General features: G+C 41.7%; 1 protein-coding gene across 5 annotated transcripts in view; it reads right to left on the bottom strand.

Moving 5' to 3' along the window:
* Window positions 1–18910, bottom strand: part of LOC147012188 (solute carrier family 22 member 6-like) — a 96169-nt gene extending 77259 nt beyond the window's left edge. For 4 of the 5 annotated variants that reach the window (XM_085856009.1, XM_085856011.1, XM_085856012.1 and 1 more), the window contains exon 1: window positions 18487–18910. In XM_085856009.1, the coding sequence (XP_085712135.1) occupies window positions 18487–18888 (402 nt within the window). In that variant the 5' untranslated portion in view covers window positions 18889–18910. The remainder of the gene's footprint in view (window positions 1–18486) is intronic. The other variant, XM_085856014.1, reaches the window with a different exon arrangement.
* Window positions 18911–26072: the final 7162 nt, after the last annotated feature.

The raw sequence follows: 26072 nt of genomic DNA, 5'->3' as shown, positions 1-26072 counted from the left end.
ATGAAGTGTGCATGAGACACGATATTGATTATGGGAATACCACAACGTTGGAAGAAAAGCATGAAGCCGATAGAGAAATGTTATATAATTTGTCTCTGATACAAAATCCAACCTTGAGAGAAAAAGTTGATAGGTTCATCGTGAAGAAGATGATTAGTGCTAAATTGAAACTTGGACTTGGAAATTCAAAAAACTTATAGGCTCTAATGATGCCATTAAGACTGAAGAGCAATTAGCTGATGAATTACATAAACCAATATTCACAAAGTTTCAGAGAAGGAAAGTTTATTCCAAGGAAGTTGATTATATCTGGTCTGCTGATTTGATTGAACTCAATAATGATAAGGGGTACAAGTATGCTTTAACCGTTATTGATTTGAGGAGTAGATATGCGTGGGTTGTCCCTTTAAAAAACAAAACAGGTAATACTCTTATGTTAGCTTTTCAACAGATATTTAATAAAAGTAAGAGAAAACCTAAGAAATTGTGGACTGATGAGGGTAGAGAGTTTTATAACAAGACATTTATGAATTTTTTAAAAAATAACAGTATTACATTATACAGTACCTTTAATGAAGGGAAGGCAGTTGTTGTTGAACGTTTTAATCGTACCTTAAAAGAGAGACTATATAAAAAATTCACACAACTCGGTTCACAACAATGGTTATCTTTTATTCAGGATATTGTGGATAAGTATAATGACACGATTCACACGTCAACGAATATGAAGCCATCAGAAACATTTACAAAATTAAAATATGAAAAAGAGATTAATGTCAGAAAACCTAAGTTCAAAGTTGGTGATATCGTAAGAATATATAGGTGGAAATCTCATTTTGAAAAGGGTTTTACTGAACGATGGACGAAAGAACTTTTTAAAATTGTTGATGTAATAGATACAGTTCCTTGGACTTATAAAATATATGATTTCGAAGGGAAGAGATTTTAGGTTCATTTTATTCACAGGAATTACAAAAGACAAAACTAAGCATATAATACACCTTTGTGGACACTAGAGGGACAAGTCCGAGGTGTATTACAGTATATAATGTGTGTCAAGGGGGACGTTCTTAGATCTGTGAACCCCAAACACAGAATCCTCAACTGAATAGTCAAGGCTTAACTTTTGTTTGTGTGTGTGTGTGCAATGGGAGCAATAGGTTGGCGCTTCACTCCCTCCTACTATACACCGTTGTGGACACTCGAGGGCCAAGTCCGAGGTGTATAACAGTATATAATGTGTGTCAAGGGGGACGTTCTTAGATCTGTGAACCCCAAACACAGAATCCTCAACTGAATAGTCAAGGCTTAACTTTTGTTTGTTGATGTGTATGTGTGTGTGTCCCAACCCTCACATTCAAAATCTCAACCCCAACCCTCACATTCAAAATCTCAACCCCAACTCAATCCTCGCCCAACACAATGTCTTTTTCAAAATGAGATTTCCACCTATATATATATATATTTTTACGTTTTTTTTTTTCTTCTTCCAATTCTGTCTTTTAAGGCTTTCAGGTTTGATGACGTAGAAAGGGGGAGTAAGCCTGCACTTTCTTCCCAGAACTTTCTTGATCTTGCTCCCATCAAGCACCATCCGACAAAGAACTACATCGATAGGTTTAGATCCCAAAGAGTGATAGCAACTCCAAAAGTCTCCAAAATATAAATAAATAAAATAATAATAATAATAAATAAATAAATAAATAAATAAAAGCCCCCAAAAAGTTTCAAGTGTTCAACATAAACCCAACTTTCCAAGTCTTCAAGGTATAACCACATTCCCATTGAGTTTCCAAGATATGTATCACATTGTGAGTTATCAATCCAGAACCCACATTTCAAGTATTCAAAGTAAAACCAACTTACAAAGTCTCTTAAGGATAACTCATTTACTGATTTTTTCAAAATTTGTGAGTCTCCAAGGTAGGACCCATATTTAGAACCATCTTGGCAGAACCCTTTTCCTGAGTCTCCAAGGTAGTTATTTAAACCATCAAGGCAGAACTCATTTACTGATTTTTTCAAAATTTGTGAGTCTCCAAGGTAGGCCCCATATTTAGAACCATCTTGGCAGAACCCTTTTCCTGAGTCTCCAAGGTAGTTATTAAAACCATCAAGGCAGAACTCATTTCTTGATCTTTTCAAAATTTGTGAGTCTCCAAGGTAGGCCCCATATTTAGAACCATCTTGGCAGAACCCTTTTCCTGAGTCTCCAAGGTAGTTATTAAAACCATCAAGGCAGAACTCATTTACTGATTTTTCAAAATTTGTGAGTCTCCAAGGTAAAACTTGTATTCTGGCTCATCAAGGTATAACTTGTTCAGTGGGTATTGTCTTGATAACTCACAATGAGTACTATTGCTGTAAAACTCTTTTTCAGGATTTTGCTGGTCTCCAAGGTATAACTCTTTGGTTGGGTCATCAAGGACGAACTCGTTCTGTGGGTCTTGGTCGCTCATAAGGTCTTCAACCAAGCCAACAATTTCGCCCCAAGTTGTAGCAAAAGCAGTATTTTCATTTCGTATTTCAGACACAATTTCCTGTGAGAGAAAATAATAATGTATTAATTAAGTTATTTAATTATTAAATGAGTATGCTTCAATCAAAGTTTGAAAATAGGAAAATAAAAAATCTTACCTCAATAGATAAGAGGTTTGAATCCAGTTCATCAACTTGAAGGTTTAGTTCCATACAAGACAGAGAGTTCCAAGGAACACCAAAGTCATCCCACTCAAGGTCTTGGTCGCTCATAAGGTCTTCAACCAAGCCAACAATTTCCCCCAAGTTGTAGCAAAAGCAGTATTTTCATTTCGTATTTCAGACACAATTTCCTGTGAGAGAAAATAATAATGTATTAATTAAGTTATTTAATTATTAAATGAGTATGCTTCAATCAAAGTTTGAAAATAGGAAAATAAAAAATCTTACCTCAATAGATAAGAGGTTTGAATCCAGTTCATCAACTTGAAGGTTTAGTTCCATAGAAGACAGAGAGTTTGAGACAAGCACACAGCACACCATTGCCAGCAAGAACAAATGTTTAAAATGGAGCCTGGGTTTGAAGCTTTTATAGAGAAAGACTGGTGGGTGTGGTTTCCTTTGGAAATTCCTGGGCAAGCCTAGGCAAGCCTTCATTGGGAAATTTTTCAAAACCATAACATCCTGTAATTTTCTAGTGATTTCTTTGTGAGTCAGAGATGAACTGGAAATGATGTAAGAGTGGGCGGGGCTTAGCAAAAGTAGGCGGAGCTTAGGAAAAGTGGGCGTGGCTTAGAAAAAATACCTTATGAAAAGTGGGCGGAGCTTAGCAAAAGTAGGCGGAGCTTAGGAAAAGTGGGCGTGGCTTAGAAAAAAATACCTTATGAAAAGTGGGCGGAGCTTAGCAAAAGTGGGCGGGGCTTAGCAAAAGTGGGCGGGGTTTAAAGAAAAGTGGGCGGGGCTTATTGAATACCTTGTGGAAAGTGGGCGGGGCTTAACAAAAGTGGGCGGGGCTTAAAGAAAAGTGGGCGGGGCTTAACAAAAAATAACCTGTGGCTCAGGAGGTGGTCAAACAAGAGCATTAAGAGAAGTTTATCATTTCGTAATGGCACAAAAGGGGTATCTTAAAAAATATAAAGATTCAAATGTTTTGTTTGTCAATATTTTAGATGGGGATTATTGTGCAAAGAAAATTAAACTATTGAAGGAATTTGAGAATGAACAAATCTTTATAGGTTCAATGAGTGAGCTGTTCAACCCCCAGGTGTTCAATTCAATGAGGTTCAACCTCCAAGTTAAAAGGGGAGACAAATAAATATACCTTGGGATAAAAAGGGGATTTATTTTTAAGGAAAAAAAATATAAATCGCTGAAAATCCCCCATTCATTTACATGGGGAAAAGTGAGCCAGAATCAGTATTCTTACCCTACTCCCCTCCATCCCCTTCGTTACCTCAAATGACCGCACAGCTGACACTGCACGTGAAAAGGCTGAATGTCTAAACTCCGTGTTTCCTTCTAAATCTTGTGCCCCAAACCCTTCGCTATCTGTATCCACCTTATCCAGTCACACCCACCTGCTGCTGGACTCTGCAACCGGTCCAGACGGCATCAGCCCACATGTTCTAAAAACCTGCTCCTCTGATGATCTTGCTCACCCTCTCTCTGTTCCATTCACCCTCTCATTTGCTGAAGGTCATCTGCCATCTGCTTGGAAATCAGCAAACATTACTGCGCTGCATAAAAAAGGTGCAAAAACAGATCCTTGCAATGACAGACCAATCAGACTTCTCCCAATCATCGGCAAGGTTATGGAATCCATCATCGCTTCTGATATTAAATCCTTCCTCTTCTCCAATGGCTTGATTTCCGATCAACAATTTGGATTCAGAGCAGGTCACTCAACCCTGGATATGCTGCTTCTGCTCTCCCAACAATGGATGGAGATCCTCAATGCCAGACATGAAATCAGGGCCATCTCCCAAGACATATCACATGCCTTCAATATGGTCTGGCACCCTACCCTGCTCACCAAACTCTCTTTCTATGGTTTTCAAGGCCATCTCCTCTCATGGCTCGCAGACTTCCTCTCCTGTCACAGCCAAAGTGTGGCCCTTAATGGAGTTCTCACATCCCCTCTTCCTGCCCCGGCTAGAGTTCCTCAAGGAAGTTTCCTGGGCCCTGTTCTTTTTTCTGGTGTTCATCAATGATCTGTCTGAATCTCTGGAAAATCCTCTGTAGCTCTTTGCTGATGACTCCACCCTCTGTCATACCATCTGTCATCCCTCTGATTAGCAAGAAGCAGCCTCTTCACTCTGCAGATCTGGATAAAATCACAAGCTGATCCAACACATGGAACATGTCTTTCAAACCTGACAAATCTCACACTCTTACGATGTCTCTCTGGAAGGACCATCGGGAAAAAACCCCATCTACTTTCTCAACAATCCTCTTGAAGAAGTCCTTTCATTCACACTTTTGGACCACACTATCTGCCATGATCAAACCTGAGAAAGCCACATTCCAAGCTGGCCTCCAAAGCCAGTCGCCGACTGGGCATCGTCTGTCGTGCAAAGTCTTCCCTTGGCACACCTGAGCTCCTGACCACATACAAAGCTCTTCATCTGCAGCCGAATGGAGTACTGCTCTTCCCTCTGGGCTGGTGTTCCTGCCTCTCACCTTATTCAGCTTCACACTGTGGAAACCAAGGCATTTAGGATCATTGATGTCTCCCGCGATGAGGCTGAGTCTTGGGGTCTCTTACTCTCTCACCGCAGCCAGGTCCCTGATCTTTCTGTCTTCTACCGTCTCCTCTCCGGCCCCGCCCCCCCTGCTCTGTCTGAGATATGTCCCCCTATATTTCTGAATGGTGCTCAAGGTGTGCCAGCAACGCCCTTTTGGTAAAACTACCAAAATCAAGAATCACTGCTCACCTTTACTCTTTCATTCCACTTTCTTTTTCTTTTTTTACCTTTGGAACAAACTCCCAAACTCTGTTCAATCCCACTCTACCTTCCAGGTGTTCAAAACATCTGTTCACCACCATCTCTTATCTTCCCCCTTCCAAAACCACGATCTTTTCTACCCCCGTTAATCCACCCCAAACCCACCTCCTTCAAATTCTCTGCTTTCATTCCTGAAAGTCCCTGTCGTGTAAGGACCTGAAAGTCCCTGTAGTGTCCATCTTCTTAACCTTGTGTACCCCACCCCATCCCTCTCCCTTCCACAGATCTCATATCTCTGTTCCCCACTTCTTTTTCCTTTCCTCTCTCACCCCTCTTGTCTCCTACTCCCCTTGTACGTTCTGTGTGTTAGCTCTCATACGAGCCTCGATGGTGTATATTAAAAAAAAAATATTATATATATATATATATATATATATATATATATATATATATATATATATATATATATATATATATATATGTAGCATGCAATCTAAAAAAGTAGTGAACTGATTTAGACGAAACTTGGTGGATGAGTTTGGTTGGTGACAAGAACAAGTTGATTAATAGGTGAGCAATGAACGAATTACAAAATATATACTGTACAGCCTGGCAGAGATATGTGCTCCACTGAATGCGGTTCTTGTTTAAATCGAAGATTCGCAAGTATATTGATTGGTCTGGTCTGTGATTCTGTCTGTTTGTTTGTTTGTCAATCGCCTACAAGTCACAATGTAAAACCAATCTTCACGAAACTTGACGAATAGTCTAGGAGCCAGGCCACATTTAATTAGACTATTGAGCACAAAAGCTTCAGCGAAATGAAAGCAAACGACCATCAGTGCTGACCCAGAAAAGCCAATTCTTAAGTTTTTCTAGGTCAGCCTAAGACCTTTGGCGCCTATTTGAAATGGCGCCAAATTTCACTTTTGTTTAGACTTTTGAGCACAAGTGTGATTTTAGGTATATAGAATCCTTATGCGGCTCTTTCTCAGAATCCGTAACTTAAGAATGCGCCTAGGTCAGCCTAATGAGCTTAAGAATGCCACGAATTACCACTAATTATAATTTTAATTAGACTTTTGAGCACAAGATCGAAACATGTCGCAAATGAAAGATGAATGTATAACAAGACAGAATATATCACTTAAGAACGCAATTAGGTCAGCCTAAGTACCTTAAGAATCAATTAACAGTGATCAACACCAACCAATTGTGGCCAATGCAGAGTTAATCAATGTTGCTCAGCCACACCTGAAACTTATATTTGTGTATTCCAATCATCATGGTTATTCCAGAAATACTGAAATAATAAACATCTGGGTTAGTCTAATGAGCTTAAGAACGCCACTAATTACCACTAATTATCACTTTAATTAGACTTTTGAGCACAAAAACGAAACATGTCGCAAATGAAAGTTGAGTGAATAACAATACAGAATATGTCACTTAAGAACACAATCAGGTCAGCCTAAATACCTTAAGAATCAATTAAAGGTGATAAAGGTGACATTTATCACCTTCAACTTATTGCATCAGTCGCAATTTCTTGGTATGGTGAAACTTTTATCGAATAAAGCGCGACCATCACGAAAGTACTATTGGTTAGTAACTCAAACGTCATGGTTAATAACACAGTCGTAGTATATAGATAGTAATACACGGTCATTGCGAAAACATCAACTAAGTCAAACTGATGAGCTTGAGAAACACACTGTGACCCGCACTGATTATCACTTTGATTTTTCACTTGAAAATTGACAAATTTGGTCAATATTTTCACGCACTCCAACACGACCGAGGAATAATTAATATTGATCTTATACCAAAACCTGTCAATAACATAATTTATATTTAATCATTTGTTTCATCATCTGATGAAACTGAAATATTTTCGTCGTCGCTGGAAGCGGTCAGTTCATCCTGATTGTCATCTTCAATTTGTAGTTTATCAGGTAGCTGTGGACCTTCGAACCAGACGATTTCGTACCTGTTGTCCTTAATCTCCCATCCTTTGTCCGGAGCTTGCTGTATTATGGCCTGGTCAGCACTAGTCCACATCCTCGCTACAAATGCTCATCGCTCAAGATGGAGCAGGAACTCTGCTCTACAGGGTGGAAGGCTACTGTCAACGCCTTTCAGACTGTGGAACGGGTTCGTTGACTTCACCTAAGGACTGTAAGCCTTTCCGAATGCTTGATACTGTACGTGGTTCAAAGATGTAGCCGTCTTGTATCCGTACATGGAACACGTAAACCCTTCGATCGCCTGCACAGTAGATGCATTACATCCACCATCACGGGACAAACTCGAGAATGCTTCTTTGAATTGTTCACTATTCTCCACGTTTTATGCAGGACGTATCTTCCTCATCCTTACAAATGCTGAATTATAGTCACATCCGGTAAAGGTGTGTAAGGCAGGAAGTGCAGCACACATCTCTGGTCCTATTTGATGTGCTATGGTCGATATATTGATGTATCGCCGATTCTTCCCTGTTTCTGTATCCATCCATACTTTTCCCACAAACTTTTGGCAATGATGCAGGAGGATTACACAGATGTCAGTATCAGAAGCTCTTACTATGATATTACCCGTGATTCCTTGAGCTGACATGGCAGCAATGTGGAGAATGATACGGGTATCAGCCTCATGGTGATTGCTCTTTAACTAATCGACGTCTTCTTGCACGACTTGACCATTTCGGCTGGCTATATGAACACATCTGTCGTTGAAGCCACCGAAGAAGTTGCGCTCACCAATTAGAGGTCCATACTCAGCTTTTCCCCATTCACGTGCAAGGATCAGGGGCAGTTGGTGCTTGAACGAAGTAGACTTCAAAGCATCCTTGAGTTTCGGTCTTGCTTGCTCAGGGCCTGTAATGTTGTATGTTCCTTCTGCATGAATTAGTAGCTCATTAAACTGAATAACTGAGGGCATAGATATGCTCACCCGATGCATCAATTTCCACTTCCAGGGGCGCTGTCGTCATCCCTTGTTCAATCGAATGATCGGGCTCCTGATCATGTGATGAGATCATCTCCACATCTGAAAAATGTTGACATCGCTGCCTTAATTTCTATCAAATTTGCATACTATAGTGGACCGATACATCGAATGTCTAATCAGCTAAAAGTGTCACATTGTAGATGAATTTAAGATGATGAATATGCATCATCTAACGGCCTGAAACTGAGAATTTGGAAATTTCCATTCAAATGTCACCACGTACATTATCGATGAATACACCAAAGTACTCACCTCCTTCGTCTGATTCCATTACTACTTGGAGAGTCAATGGCTAGAGAATCGTAGTCTGCAGTGGGCTGCCCCCTCCAAAGTCACCCGAATTAACAAAAACACATGTTCATTAGAGGTGGCTCTCCGGCAGAACCTGACATCTCAGCGATGTACCAGACCTAAAAAGTTTTGGTGCCGCCACCAATGTTTAGTTTCGGTGTAGGTGGGAAACTACGTGGTTGTAAAAAAAGGGAAGTAGTTTCGTTTTCTGCCGGGCGTTCAACAATGGGGTTGCGCCGAGCAACTTTGGTTAAAGTTACAGTAAAGTTACCATTGGTTAGCGTTAACCACTTTAACTGATTCTTAAGGTACTTAGGCTGACCAGATTTCATTCTGAAGGGACATATTCTGTATTGTTATTCACTCGACTTTCATTTGCGACATGTTTCGTTTTTGTGCTCAAAAGTCTAATTAAAGTGATAATTAGTGGTAATAAGTGGCGTTCTTAAGCTCATTAGGCTGACCTAGGCGCATTCTTAAGTTACGGATTCCGAGAAAGGGCCGCATAAGGATTCAATATTCCTAAAATCGCACTTGTGCTCAAAAATCTAAACAAAAGTGAAATTTGGCACCATTTCAAATGGGCGCCAAAGGTCTTAGGCTGACCTAGAAAAACTTAAGAATTGGCTTTTCTGGGTCAGCACTGATGGTCGTTTGCTTTCATTTTGCTGAAGCTTTTGTGCTCAATAGTCTAATTAAATGTGGCCTGGCTCCTAGATTAGAAATGGTAGAGTTAGTCATAAGCAAGAAGCCTAATGATTTTGAAGTCAAAAGGTCCACAAAGGCCAAAGGTCAGCAATTTTTTCAAATTTCTAAAATCCTCAATTTTCATCTGAATGATTGAAATTTGAACAGGATTTGCATATCAGGTCACTGAATCCAACCATCAATTATTTTAAGATCAAATTTGTTTTAGGGATTTCACAAGTATCCTATTCTGCATGATGTCTTTCTTGTTACTTTGTTTATACGTATGTATGTGTGTGTGTGTATATATATATATACTTCAAAAACTAAAAAAGCTACTGAACCAAATCTAACCAAATTTTACATGTTAGCTCAGCGTAACTCAGATATGGTTTCTGTCAGGGTAGCACATCTGGCGGAGGGGTTCAAGATGGGGGGAAGACCCCAATTATATCCATGTAAATGTGTATCATGTAGCCCCACCCGGTGATTGCTGATATTATAAATAATCTTATTCTTATATAAAGAGAGGTTAAAAAAATTAACAACATGCATTGCGGTAATGTTGAAATCTGAGTGAGAATAATGCGAAAATTTTTGAAATGTTTCATTACCCTCATTTTCAGCGAAGGTTCAAACCAATGAATCCAACATGAAGCTTTGCAGTGAAGCGAATGTGATTTTTGCTCACGCCATATAAACATATAAGCAGCAATGATGGTTGATGAAGGTGATGTTAGCTATATCAATCTCACGAGCAATGAAAAGGTCGGATATACTTCTATGATGATGTGTTGGTAACTTATTCAGCACATGTGCAGACTAGAACGGCAATCGGTAGAGCGCATACCTCCTCCGGGCTAAACATTTTACATATTTGTATCTCACTGATAGGTCGGATCTCAATACGAACCTGAACCAAAACCTAATCGACTTATTATTGTCACCGACCCAACTCATCCACCAAATTCTGTCCGAATCCATCTACAACTTTATTTAAAATATCATGCTATATATCGGTTTTGGCCCGATTCCTCAATGGTGAAGAATGACTTATAAAATTAAAAATTTTCATATCCGGATTCGGACTCTGCGACCCGTCCAGGATTGTGCCCAAAAGCCAAGGAGACTGCTTAAGCAGCACCAACGCTCTGTACAGAGTATGATCCCAATGGATGGATGGATGGATCGCCATTGCAGATGGAACACCTTAACTGCACTTAGATGCTGTAACCACATGGTATGATTGTGTGCAGTGCTGCGCAAATTAAACGCCTAAGTCCGGTGGACGGTCATTTCCTTCTGAACCCCATTCTTCCTCCTGTACGCGAATGTGGAATTTTGCGTCGTGTACTTATACGGACATGAGGCAGTAAAAAACAAAGCGAGGACTCAGAGCTGGAAGCCATATCAAGCATCCAATATTGACTATCACCGGGAACCGCCTTTGACACGATCATTCGAGGGAGTTTCGGTACAAGACCCTCATTAATATAACTATCGTGAGACCGAATGGTCATTATCACAACCCAAGTCCCCCTTCAATGTCATGTAATCTGCGTTCTCTCAACAGAAAAGTTGATAAATTAATCCTGATCATGAATCATAACAGTATTGACCTTGCAGCTATTCCTGAAACTTAGTTCTCTCCTGATCAATCTGTGGACTTATTAACTATTCCAGGCTTCGAATTGTTTTTGCACCCAAGGATGGAGTGAAGAGGAGGTTTTGCTATTTCCAGGAAGCTTCACCTTCGAGATGTACCTCTTAATGTTTCAGTGCCTGAAAATCTCGAAGTGATTTGGGTGAGGGTCCGACCTCCTCATTTGCCATGATCGACAGCGAGAATAGTCATCACCACTGCATATTACCTTCCAAAGAGTCCACCAGCAAGCGAGCTGTTAGATCACCTTTGCTTGATGATAAGATCAGGTACTCAATCTGCAGCCGGATACTGGAGTCACTATTCTTGGTGGCTTCAATCGACATGAACTTTTCACTTTACTTTCAGACTCGATGGTGCAGATAGTGAACGAGCCCACTGGTAATGATACTACCCTGGACAAGATTGGAACGAATCTTGCCAAACATTAAAGTCCGGTTGAGATTATTTCACCCTTGGGACTCAGTGATCATCAATGTGTTGTTGTAAGACGATCAACCCCTCCCCCCCCTCTTTCCGTGTAGGAACATTGTTCACAAACCAGGTGTAAGACCTATGAAAGAGAGTGATTCACGGAGGTTTGGAGCATGGTTGAGCAATCATAGATTGATCTGAGGTCTTGTCTACCAAGAACATGAATAACAAGTGCAACAAGTTTCATCACACACATCACCAGGTGATCGACACCTACTTCACACAATGAAGTGTTCACCAACATCAGCAAGATAAAGCATAAAACGCCGTTCATGAAGACCCTTGTACAAACTCGTCAACATGCTTTCCACCTGAATGGAAAATGTCCACGATGGAGATATTATCGCAATAAAGTCGGACACAAAATTAAGGCAGCAAAGCGAAATTACTATACTTCCATGGTAAAATGTTTAAAACGTTCAAACCCAGCAGCATGGTATCGCGAGATTCGTGTAATGACTGCTGGTAGCAGTAACTCACATTGCAACATTGCAGTTGAGAATATCAAGCAATCAGATTACCAAGCTATTGCTGATGCAATATGTTCATACTTTATATCCGTTGGAGGAGATTTACAACTACGTGTATTTGGCATCAGGTCAGGTCAGGTATGGGAGCATGCGCCAGAGCATCGCGTCGCAACATCCACTTTCTGCTGGTACTCCAGGGGCCTCCGTCTGGCCATCCCTCAGGCAGATGCCTGGCCCATCCCCATCTCCTTGAGATGCCGATCAACCTGCTGCAACCACGAGGCACTTGGTCAGCCCATTGGCCTCCTCCACTCATGAGACTCCCTCGCTGAGAGAATCTGGTGAACAGGATCAGCGTCAGGAAAACGAGCCACATGTCCATACAGCTGCAGCTGACGCTCACGGACAATGCAGGTAACAAATCTCATTTGAGTCTCTCTCAGCAAACGCTCGTTGGACACAAAGTCTGACCAGCGATAGCCAAGGATTCTCCCAAGAGACCTGGTACCAAAGGAATTAAGTCTCCGTCTCAGATCCTTGGTCAGAGTCCAAGTCTCGCATCCACAGAGCAAGACTGGAAGTACCAAGGACCTGAAGACTCGGACTTTCGTCCTCCTGCACAGGTACCGGCAACGCCACACCCCATTATCCAGTGAATCCATGACTCCCCAGGCCCGACCCAGACGTCTATTGACCTCTGACTCACAGCCAGCAGACATGAATATCACTGCCAAGGTAAGTGAATCTCTCCACGACCTCAACATCCTCACTACAAACATCCTCAACTTCCTCATTTGGCATCTCAACCCCCAAAAGTGTGCAATTGTTAACTTCTGTTTCGCTCGAAACAAACCACTCCCTTCTCACCTGTCATTGAATGATGTTGTAATCCAAAATTGTAATATCATTGAACTGTTTTGGGTATCTTCATCCAGGCAGATTTGAAATGGGATGTCCATGTCAGTTCTATCGTCAAAAGAGCTAACAGATGTTTCGGAAGTGACATGATTCAGAAGTTAAAATACCATTCCCAACCAAGTACTGACCTCGTGACCATTTTCACATCTTTTGTTCGCACCGTATTAGAATATGGAGCTCTTGTGTGCTCAAGGAGAATCACAAAGCAGCAGTGCAATGCTGTTGAATTTGTTCAGAAAAGGGATTGCAGACTTATTCTTGGCCCAAAGTATTGTAGTTACTCGGATGCTTTACACGATTGTGGTATGGAGTCACTCGAGAAGAGATGTGAACAATTTTGTTGTTCTTTCGTGAGCGTTTCCAAATTGCAAACTTCACCACTTGTTACCTGCACACAGATCTTGCAGCAGCTATCAGCTATGCAACAGAAAACAACAAACTGAGCGAAAATGTCAAACCACAACATTCAAGATCAGCCCCATGACATTTCTTATCGGCACAATGAATAAATTGCAGTGATTGTTAAAATTTGAACTTTGATGTTATATGAATTGCTAAATTATTGCAAAATTATTTTTTCTTGGTCATTTTTATTCTGCTTTGATGTTCTTTTTATCACCATTTTATTGTATATTTTATTTGCTAAAATTATCAGTTGTGAAACTTCCCTCAATTGAGCCTTTGGCCGCGATGGAAATTCAATTGAAATAGACCTTTTATTATTACCCTCGCCGAAGGAAAGGGTATTGCATTTGGGTCTGATTGTTTGTTACTTGCAAAATCGAATATTTTTCAAGGATATTGGTCAGTCGATTTTGTTATTCTGTCTATCTTTTTGTCACCAACAGGCCACAATTTTAAGCCGATCTTCACGAAACTTCACCACATGGAAGAATTTGTCATAAGGAAGAAGACTATTGTTTTTGAGGTCAAAAGGTCAAAAGGTCAACATAGGCTTAAGGTCACCAACTTAGGTGAGATTTCTTAAATCCTCAATTTTCATCCGATTGACTTGAAATTTGAAGAGGATTTATACTTCAGGTCACTGAATTCAACCAGCCAATTATTTTTGAGATCAACATGGACCAAAAGGTCAATATAGGCCCAAGGTCAAGAACTAAGGTGGTGTTTGTAAAATCCTCAATTTTCATCCGATTGACTTGAAATTTGAAGAGTTGTATATCAGGTCACTCAATTCAACTACCAATTATTTTTGAGGTCAAATTTGTTTTATGAATTTTGCAAGTATCTTGCTTTGCACGACGTCTTCTTCTTGTTTGTTTGTCTGTTTGTTTGTCTGCACAGAACTTTCATATTTTTCTCCACAACTGCTTTCGGATTGTGACTAAATTTTGACAATTGGTGCAACTACTCATGTAGAATGTTTTACTGATAATTATGATGTATTATGTCATGTGGTGTGGCAGCCATATTGGAAAAATGGAAAAACTTTGGACCTTTAACTCTGAAACTGCACCAAGGAAAAAACTGAAACTTGGCACATAGCAAGTACTCCTCATGCGAAATGAGTGTGATTTTTTTTTGACATCTTAGGTGCCTTCATTATGACATCATAATTGCATATGAAGATCATTACATCCGATCAGTATGAAAATTTTTGAGGGTCATCAAGTGATAAAATGGTCCACAGAAAAATTTTTTGATGATATCTTTGGCCATGTGATTTGGCAGCCATATTGTGTTTTTATTTTTTTTTTACTTCAAAAATCGTCTTCTCTGAAATGGCTGAACCAGTCATCACTGCCAGAATTTATCAAGTGGCAGTTCTAATTATGTCTCTCATAAATTACGAAACACACCAGTACACAACGCCACACAAAACACACCACTCAAAACTACACAACATGCCATACAACACACCACAAAAAACAAGACCTGGTGAAGGTCTGCAAACTCTGATTGCTCTTTTTTTTGTTATTAGTAGTAAATACCACCCGCCACTTCTCTGACGGGAATACTAAAGGGGGGGAGGGGAAGTGCAGGAAAAAAAGAGAGGGGGGGGGAGAGACAGAGAGAGAGAGAGAGAGAGAGAGAGAGAGAGAGAGAGAGAGAGAGAGAGAGAGAGAGAGAGAGAGAGAGAGAGAGAGAGAGAGAGGAGAGAGAGGGAGAGAGAGGAGAGAGAGGAGAGAGAGGAGAGAGGAGAGAGAGGAGAGAGAGGAGAGAGAGGAGAGAGAGGGAGAGAGAGGAGAGAGAGGAGAGAGAGGAGAGAGAGGAGAGAGGAGAGAGAGGAGAGAGAGGAGAGAGAGGAGAGAGAGAGAGAGAGAGAGAGAGAGAGAGAGGAGAGAGAGGAGAGAGAGGAGAGAGAGGAGAGAGAGGAGAGAGGAGAGAGAGGAGAGAGAGGAGAGAGAGGGAGAGAGGAGAGAGAGGGAGAGAGGGGAGAGAGGGAGAGAGAGAGGAGAGAGAGGAGAGAGAGAGAGAGAGAGGAGAGAGAGAGAGAGAGAGAGAGAGAGAGGAGAGAGAGGAGAGAGAGGAGAGAGAGGAGAGAGAGAGAGAGAGAGAGAGAGAGAGAGAGAGAGGAGAGAGAGGAGAGAGAGGAGAGAGAGGGAGAGAGAGGAGAGAGAGAGAGAGAGAGAGAGAGAGAGAGAGAGAGAGAGAGGAGAGAGAGGAGAGAGAGAGAGAGAGGAGAGAGAGGAGAGAGAGGAGAGAGAGGGAGAGAGAGGAGAGAGAGGAGAGAGAGAGAGAGAGAGAGAGAGAGAGAGAGAGAGAGAGGGGAGAGAGGAGAGAGAGGGAGAGAGGGAGAGAGAGGAGAGAGAGAGAGAGAGGAGAGAGAGGAGAGAGAGGAGAGAGAGGAGAGAGAGGAGAGAGAGGAGAGAGAGGAGAGAGAGGAGAGAGAGGAGAGAGAGAGAGAGAGAGGAGAGAGAGGAGAGAGAGAGAGAGAGAGAGGAGAGAGAGAGAGAGAGAGAGAGAGAGAGAGGAGAGAGAGGAGAGAGAGAGAGAGAGAGAGAGAGAGAGAGAGAGAGAGAGAGAGAGAGAGAGAGAGAGAGAGAGAGAGAGAGAGAGAGAGAGAGAGAGAGAGAGAGAGAGAGAGAGAGAGAGAGAGAGAGAGAGAGAGAGAGAGAGAGAGAGAGAGAGAGGAGAGAGGAGAGAGGAGAGCGGAGAGAGGAGAGAGGAGAGAGGAGAGAGGAGAGCTTAGAGGAGTGAGAGAGAAGAGTTGGATGGGTAAAAGAGAGAGGAGAGGGGGGGAGCAAGGAGGGATATGGGAGGGTGTGGGAAGGGAAGGCAGACATGCGGTAGAGCGTTAAAAACAATTCATACTGTCTCATCAAAATGATTTTCCATCGAATAACAGTGAAGATGGAAACAAAATAATGTCTGAAATCCATTTTCTACCGGTCGTACTATAGATATGGCCTGGAACACCACCCGGACACGTCCGGAGACAAAACCCGCCAGACACATCTGGAGCCAAGCCATCCGGACACACACACTGCACGGACACATCTGGAGACAAACTCCCGTCCAGATACATCTGCAGACGAACTCCCGTCCGGACTTAAATAGGACATAGAAAAAGCCTCACAGCCTCATTTGTGTTCCGGTTAAGGTATTGGACGTGCGTTAAGTGTGTGTTTAGGGCGAAGTGGTCCTCTGTATTGCCCAAGAGGGAATGGGCTTTCTCTATTTTAGCAGTGAGTTAGGTTAAGGATATTCTGTGTGTGTGTGTGTGTGTGTGTGTGTGTGTGTGTGTGTGTGTGTGTGTGTGTGTGTATGTGTGTGTTGTGGTGTGTGTGTGTGTATGTGTGTGTTGTGGTGTGTGTGAGTGTGTGATCTCCATGTGTGGTGGGTGGGTGTCGAGAGATGAAACATATACTGATCAGGTGTGTGTGTGTGTGTGTGTGTGTGTGTGTGTGTGTGTGTGTGTGTGTGTGTGTGTGTGTGTGTGTGTGTGTACATATGTGGGAGTTGCTGTGTCTTCTGTGTCTTCCTTTATTCTTCATCTTCTTGCATTTGGCAGCTTGGTTGCCAGATAGCTATCATTTTGTTGGGGCGTGGCTGTGCCACTGATGCTGTGCCCCCATACCAGTATTCTGGTACTCATTTCGTCGACCTCAGAAGGATGACAGGCTGAGTCAACCCCACCTGATGTTAATTCAGTGGCCAACGGGGCTCAAGCTCAAGATCCTAAGACCCCAAGCCAGCCACCCAAACCACTAAGCCAACACCAGGCTTATCTTCCTTTATGTCTGAACTTTTTGAGATATCTTGTTCACAGACAGCCAAACAGACAGACAGGGGTGGAAACACACATCTGTCCAACTTTGGTGGTGGAGATAACGGTGACAGCTGTACTCTCCAGTTTCCATGTCCCTGTGGTGGAGAGTACATCCGACACCATGGAAGAGAATTTGGATGTCACTTCACCAAACGTGATGATGGAAACATACAGATCATTTCAGACTGTAAAGCATGAATTGAAGGCTCATCGTTTGACATCAGTTCAGATGTGTTACCATCCAGAACCCAAACATGCCAAAGTAGATCCTGCCCTGTGCGAAAACCTACAAGAAGGACTTCACACAAGTAAGGATATGAAGCAAAAGAGGAAACGTTAAGTGCAATCCGAGTACGTTGTATGTGACATTTCAAGTTCAGTGTCTCCAACAAAGAGGAAGTTTCATGAAATTGAATCTACAGAGGCTGAAAACTCAAGGAGTTCATGAACAAAGGCTTTAACCGAAGAAGAAACAGTTTTCTTCAATCAAATCAGACTAATTCTACCAAGTTTGGGTTATTATAAAATATCCTATAACCAATGTTATGTTGTCAGATTCAGAAGTGTGATAACGCCGTTACGACTACTACCTCCAGACCATCCTTTTCAACCCTTTTATTCATTATTTACCTTAATGTAGCACACTCGCCTCTAAGCTATCCAGCTTGGGTTGGAATCCTGACCCAGCTCTAAACTATCATCCTGGTGTTTCACAGGCAGGGTGATTCATGAAAGTTTGGTATATGTCAGATGCGACGTTAAACTGGGCACCCATCCTCTAGCAATCATTGTTTGAATATGTTAAATATCCCGCTATCTTTTGATGAAGTCAGCGAGTTGTTTATCACCCAGGAGTCAATAAACATCCTGGCCAAGTGACAAATTCTTGCTGAACTAGTTGTGGGGCTAATGCCTCAGTTAGTGGTGGCCTTTGCCAAAAGACCAAAAGGACTGCCAATTTAGTGTGATGTGCTACATCGTCATATACAGCGATTCTGCCATTATCCTTCATTTGGCTTCAACAGACTCCATCAACAACAACAACACACACACCACTTCATCCTGCCTGTCAGTTTGGCTAATTATTAAGTCACTTTATAAACACTTTTTCATTTCCATTTATGTGAGTAATTGTAATATCTGTCTCCCTGTACTCTCTGTGCTTAACTGGAAACATAAAAGCATTAAACTTGGAATACATATTCATTATTATACATTTGAAGCCACAGATCACACAAAATTGTTGTAGATTTGAAAATTCAGACCCCTTTGGATATTGTGATCACAATGTCCATCGTGGTGTGTCATGTCATTCACCTCCATGACAATTGTGGATGAGAACTCACTGGTGTCGAACTCCCATCCATCGACACAGCCCTCAATCTCTATATCGTCTGACACGTCCGCGGAGTCATTAAGCAACAGCTGCCACTGCGGTCGGACGTAGCGACTGCACTTGCTCGGAGAGTCTTGTTCCCAGGGAATGGCGACCCTCAGGAGGCTCTCCTTGCTCAGGTTCCACGAGGAGACCCACGGAGCCTCGAGCGACGCGTTCTCCAGCCACGGGACCCGGCAATGATGCTGAGGAGTCGCTGCCAGAAAAACATGTCCCACAAAATGGCAGGAAATATTTAACACAAACAAAGAGAGAAAGCAAACGTGTAGGACCTGAAATTTCCCGCTTGCTCCTACAGTCTCCAGCACATTAGCAAAGGCCATGCTTTGTGAAATAAAATCTGCTTGGTGTGTCTCGGTCTGCAAGGAAAGTCAAAAAACTGAGTCAATCATTTACACAATGATGACTCTTGTCACCAAGGGTTAAGGTCAAAGATATTTTTTATTTCATTCATTTAATGATGACATGGGGAACCTCCAGTCCATGTGCAACATGCTTTGATCTGACCCACATGGTTATATTTTGTTCAGTACTTTTTGTACTATTATCACAACTTATTGTAACTGAAGAACTTTAGAATAGCATCAATGAGGAATGTAGTTTGGAAAACAATTTAAGAATAGCAAGAACAAGTATTCCCCTCAACATGGACACTCTCATCAAAGGAAGCAATTTCTGAAGTCACATTAAGTAAGTTACTTTAAAATTATTCGTGTTATGATTGTATTATTAAAATGTGTATGGTTTCCTTTGTTACTTTTGTTTTGTTAGCATCAATAATCAGGATTTTTAGTTCTATTAAAATAATTTTTAGCTCACCTCGACTTTAGTCGGGTGAGCTAATGTGATCGAGCAGTGTCCGTGGGTGAGTGAGTGAGTGTCAGTCAATGAGTCCGTATGTACTTCAGTCATTATCGCTTGAACCAAACACACAATTTTGATGAAATTTGGCCACAAGCTTCATATGTGATGCCTAACGAAAGTTTATTGACTGCATCAAAATATGCACTCATGAAGTGGGTTTATGGGGTGGGGTTTGACCCCCCAAAATAGGTATTTGTTCTCTTCTCTGAAACTACACATACAATTTCGATAAAACTTGACCACAACCTTCATCACCCATGATGTACCAAAGTTCATCAATGAGGAATGTAGTTGAGAGAACAATTTAAGAATAGCAAGAACAAGTATTCCCCCAACATGGACACTCTCAACAAAGGAAAATCAGACTAATTCGACCAAGTTTGGTAAACTGATCAGGTGCAATCTGAGTACGTTGTCTGTGACATTTCAAGTTCAGTGTCTCGAACAAAGAGGAAGTTTCATGAAATTGTATCTGCAGAGGCTGAAAACTCAAGGAGTTCATGAACAAGGGCAGGGTTTTGACTCGCCAAAATAGGTATTGGCTCTCTTAAAATTTCAATGAAACTTGACCACAACCTTCATCACCCATTATGTACCAAAAATTTCTTCACGACATTAAAGAAAATCAGGGTCTAGGGGGCTCTGCGGGGGGTTTGAGTGACTTGCCCCTGATCCAGGTGAGCTTCAGGACGTGCGGTCCTATTTTTTGATATGTGCAGTAACAACAGTCAGAATGATTAGTTGCATTACTTATCATCATATGTGCTGTTTAAATTAGGAGCATGTCACTATGCATATAACCGGCCTGCATCAAATTTAACGGGAGCTGTTTAACAATGTAACAAAACCTTTCACAAGGAAAGTTTCCTCCCACAATTCAATGTGCTGTATTAAGTATCGATACGATAAGAGAGATGTTTGTCTGTCTGTCTGTCTGTCTGTGTCGCCATTTTTCTTAGAGATCACCAAACGGATCTTTGTCAAACTTTCAGATGCTCATCAGTGAGTGCCGGGAAGTGTTTGAGACAAAAAAAAATCATATTTTGAGAATTTTGAAAAATAAAAGTTTGATTTGTTTGGGAGCGGGGGAAGCGGTAATCGCTCTTTAGTACCTAAGCCTTTGTAGCTTTATGGGAAGTAATATTAAATGAATATTACCTCAACCCCATTCATTAGTGGGTGTTAGGGAAGTGTTTTAGGTCCGCACAAAAAAATAGAAAAATAACCCAAAATTATACTTCTTCAAAGTTCCAACAGGATTAAAACAGCATCAGGCAACGCCATCACCAACTGTTGCATCACAGACTTGTACTTTATCTGTATCACGGCATGACAGAAACTGCAATGGAATATCCTCAAAGTTTTGAAATAAATCTATTTTAGGTGAGTGAGTACTGGTATCAAGTTTAGAAATCATGGAATTTAGAGTTGCAGAAGATAGCATATGGGAGTTCGTTCTGAGAGTGTCCAGAAGAGAGAACAGAACGTCATGTACAGAGGAGGTGTATATCTGCTTATATCATCAGTGAAACAATGATAGTTGATATTGAAATTATTTAAGACTGTACCAAGTGGATGAAGATAACAAGGTTGCCCGACTGCTGGACACAATATTTTAACGAGAAAGAATCTGAAAATGCAAAGCACGCCTGCATCTGCTTTCTAGATGGACTTCTTCCGTATGCTAAACATGATGAAAACAGCTAAAACTAGGACACTTGGTAGAGCAATAACTCCTGATCCACGATAACATATCTGGCCCAATACATTTTTGAGATATTGTGCTATATATCGTTTTTGAGCCCAATCTTTCAATGGTGAAGAATCACTTAAAAAATTGAACAATTCTCATATGCAGATCCAGATTTGGATCTTCACCAAAATCGAAACAATTCTTCCTTGTCCCACCAAGTTTCGTCCGAATCTGGTCCACAACCTTTTGTGATATTGTGCTATATATCATTTTTGGCTCCATATCTCAATGGTGAAGAATCACTTATAAAATTATCAGATCCGGATCCAGATCTTCAACAAAATTGAAGCAATTTTTCCTTGTCACACACCCAACATGTCCACCAAGTTTCATCCGAATCCGTCCAAACTTTTTGAGATATCCTGTACACAGGCAAACAGACACAAAGGGGTGAAAACATAACCTCCTTCACCTTCGTTGGCAGTAGTAACAAATTGACAATTTTAGGCGACCTGGACCCTTTGACCTCAAAAGCAATAGGCTTCACTGACCCAATATGCAAACCCTGCTCAAATTTCAAATCTATCAGATGGAAATTGATGATTTTGTGACCTTGACCTCAAAACAATCAGCTATTTAGCTGATTAAATAGCTGATGATTTAGCTGGTCCCAGGTGCTTTATTGGTGAACCAATTAAGTGAACCAATAGGCAAATTTTTAAAATTTCAGGTCAATCGGATGAGGATTGACAATTTTATGCGACCTTGACCTTTGGATCTAAAAAAAAAAAAGAATTGGCTTCTAGCTTTGATTGGTGAACCAGGTGGGTGAACTCAGCCTATTGGCAAAATGAGTGCCAGCTTACTGGTAGCAGGGGGCATTGCATCAGCGGCACAGATGTGCCCCCAGAAAATGATGCAGCTGAGCAGCCACAGGATGCATACGAATAAATAAATAATCAGGCTGTAAGGTGAAGCTTGGATCAATAAGTCTTGCACCACTGGGGATTTCATGGTGGATTAATATTTGTTTGCACATTGCTGCAGTCAATATGCCATCAAAATACCACTTGAGGATATGCACCCCAAAACTTGACGTGAACCTCGTTCCTGCTTTATTTTTGGCTTCAAGCAAGGCTCCTCATAAGTTTGTTTCTCATCATCTCACGTACTTCTTGATTAAATCAAAATAACTGAGACTTTGATTCGTTTGTTTAAAGCACCTTTGACCGTCAAAGGTGCTTTTTTCCACCAGAAACGATCGAGTAATATGTATTGCGAAGATCATATGTTGAGGTCATATGATGAATGCAAGCCAATAACAGAAACTGCGTATTCCCTTGGTATGTTTCTCCCCTACCTCTAATCCTCCCCATCTTTGTACGATCCCTCTTGCCTTTTTAACTTTACTCCACCACATCATGAAGATCGGCATGGTAAGATGCCCACCGGAGTACTTCTGGAACTCCCAAGGGAATACTTCTGTTAAGAAATATCTTAACGTACCTTACTTGCATTATAAATACTGCCACATACCACTAGAAAAGACCCTTGATGGGCAGAAATAAATCAGATGCAAAGAGATTGGCAGTCTCCAAATCACTTAAGACTCAAGAGCAGGCACAGGCTCAACTTGAGAATCAGCATGCAAGACAAGCAGCCTCCAGGTCAGCTTCGTCTTCTTGCGTATGGCTACGGTGGTGTGCTTAAGGTGAATGTATAGGTTCTGCAGCCATGTGGCTGCCTCAGGGGTGAGTTGGAGGAGGGAGAAAAAGTCCTCCCGATAGCTGCCGCAAGGGACAGTGCGACGTGATGTGCTCCATCGTCTGGGCTCCTTCGCAGTTGCAGACCGCATCCAGCCTCAACCTCCATTGGTGGAGGGTGCTGTTGAAATGGCCCTGTCCAGTGCAGAGCCTGTTGCGGGCTGCCCATTGCCTATGTCGGAGTGTGAAACCAGGTGGAGCAATAGTTGGCTCAAGTACAATATGTTTATTAAGAGCTGTGGCAGCCTCCCTGCTGGCCCTCCACAAGTTGGCTTCGCTTTGATGGGCTCCGGTAAGGAGCACGGCATGGTTCCATGGTGGTTTTCAGGACTTGAGGCCACAGCACAGATGTTCAACGAAAAGGCTCTGGCCTGGATTTTTGGTTGCCAAAATGTGGCTTAAGTATCGGGATAGCAGCACATCCCTTTGGATGGCTTGTGGAGCAATGTTGGAGAGGATAGGAAGCCACTTTGTCTTTGTTGACTTGAGGGTTCCAGACATTGCCATCGTGGCATTTAACTAAACGTTGATGGCCTTCATATGGGTACTCACCAACCAGACTGGTGCGCAATACTCTGCAGTCGAGTATATAAGGGCGAGAGTTGCCATGCGTAAGGTGTTCGTGCCAGTTCCCCATGATGTTCCAGCCAGTTTTCGGATGAGGTTAACCTGTGCTCTGACCTTCTCCTTGCATCTTTGCAGTTGTTCTTCGGAGGTCAGGGTCCGGTAAAATGTAACCCCAATGTATTTAGGACTCAGCTGAGACTACGGAGCAGATACAGGCTCGGGTTGAGGATCCACATGGAAGACTAGTAGCCTCTCGGTCAGCTGAGATGACAGAGGAGATACAGGCTCGGGTTGAGGATCAACGTGCAAGACAAGCATCCTCCAGGTCAGCATGTTGGACATCCATAGAAGGTGAAGCATTTCAATACAACTCCAAACGCATTTTGCAACACCCAAGATTGGCAATTCATACAAAACCATCAGGCCAACATTCTCCAATCTGTCATCCAGGAAACAGTTCAATACATATTGCATTGAATTTCCCCGGGCAATACCGGGTACTTCAGCTTGTTGTACAAATTTCAGCCTTTAACCTTGCTCCCCATTCTTAACAGAGGTTTTCCTACTGTAACAAGTCCTTTAAAACCTGATTTCAAAAGTGACCTTCATACTGTCGATGGATGTTGAAGACTTGAACCTTCTGCCAGTTCTCTTGCTTATCCAATGGTTGTCTTTTCCCTTCTTTAAGGAAATTGTATTCAAGTATTGCTCATCCTTGTTTGACAGATTTTTAGGTTTTCCGGTGCTGGGTTTGCCAATTACAGATAATGTTGCTCTCTTCCTGTTTATTGTGCTTCGGAAACCACACCTTGGAAAATCAATCAAGTGATGCGAGCTATTTCACTCAATGTTTTTCTTTCTTTATGCAGAAACCAGGTCCATGACAATCTTCTACTGAAAGTTTAGCGATTTTGTATGAAGCTAACAGTTAATCTTAATAGACGTTTTCTGTGGGACAAAAGTGGGCTTTTAGATTTATGGATGTGAAAAGAGTAAACACAGGAACACCTGACAATGAGTCATCAATTAGATTTGATTGGTATATGAGATGGATTAGCGATGATAACACTTCATATTAGCTGCTCTGCATGTTTAGGTCTGTGTGTGTGTCTGTCTGTCTGTGTCTGTCTGGGCCATAATTTTTGTCATCAAATTTGAGCTTTTGTCATATAATTTTCAACAAAGCTTTGCTTTGAGAATATGGACAAAAATTAATAATCTGGTCCAAAGGTTAAAGGTCAGTGTCACATAAAATCAATTTTAATCCATCCATTGGGACCACACTCTGTGCAGAGCGGTGCTGCTGCCGAAGCAGTCTCCTTGGCTAATGGGCATAATCCTGGATGGGTCACCACTCCAACACAGGATACCTGCAAAAGCTGGTACTCACTTTGCTGACCTCGGAAGGATGACAGGCAGAGACAACCCCACCTGGTATTAATTCAATAGCCAAGTGGGATTTGAAATCAGGATCCTCGGATCCCAAGCCCATCACCCTAACCATTAAGCCAACACCAGGTTAAATTTTTCATCCGATTGACATGTAATTTTAATAATTTGCATATTGAATCACTGAATTTATTCACCAATAAAACGTGAGAAGCCGATTGTTTTGAGGTCAAAAGATCAAGGTCACAAAATCGTCAATTTCCACCTGATTGACTTGAAATCTGAGCAGGGTTTGTATATTGGGTCACTGAAGACTTTTGTTTTTAAGATCAAAAGGTCAAGGTCGCCGAAAATCCTCAATTTTTTTTGCCGTTTTCATCAAGTTTAGCATACGGAAGCAGAGGAAATCTCAATATAAAGTGGACGGGGATGGGCTTCGCATTTTCAGATGCTTACTAGTTTAGTTTGGGTTGTTGTGATAATATTTTTGAAGATTCTAATCAATGTAAATTAAAGTTTGCTAAATAACAACCTTGTTTTCTTCTCACCCCAACTAAGCTGTATTAATAACAATCAATATTGCTTTAGTACTACGAGAAGCACCCGCTCCCTACTGGAGCCCTCAAGGGGATCATGTTAATACCTATTTTACTCCAAGGGGTCCCAGGATTCCATCCATCCATTGGGACCATACTCTGTACAGAGCTTCGGTGCTGCCAAAGCAGTTTCCTTGGCTATTGGGCACAATCCTGGATGGGTCACCACTCCGACGCAGGATACTCGAATGACTCAGTCATCCCAGCAAGCTGGCACTCATTTTGCCGACCTCGGAAGGATGACAGGCTGAATCAACGTGGGTGGGCAACGAGGCTTGAACTCAGGACCCTTGGATCCCAAGCCACCACCCTAACCACTAAGCCAACACCAGGCTCAGGTCCCAGGATTACACACCCAAAAAATTGTTGCGATTGGTTCAGCCGTTTTTGCGGTATCTGGGAACAGATGGACGGACAGACGGACGGTGAATTATAGTAAGAAGATTAAACATGAACGGAGGTTATTAGAAAATTGTTGCTGCTCATAATGCCCATATATTTTAACTCCTGAATGTGTTGAAGACATTTATATGAAGCACACACACAAAGGGGTATCTCATTTATTTTATTAATACCATAATAAACTATACGCTCAAATAAAAGAGAATAGCAGAGCCATTGGATCAATAGACAAA

The sequence above is a fragment of the Eptatretus burgeri genome, chromosome 15 (genome assembly GCF_056783735.1).
Source record: "Eptatretus burgeri isolate ZD-2024b chromosome 15, Ebu_testis_v1, whole genome shotgun sequence".
In the NCBI taxonomy this organism is placed as follows: domain Eukaryota; kingdom Metazoa; phylum Chordata; class Myxini; order Myxiniformes; family Myxinidae; genus Eptatretus; species Eptatretus burgeri.
This window is presented reverse-complemented; position numbering and strand designations above follow the sequence as displayed.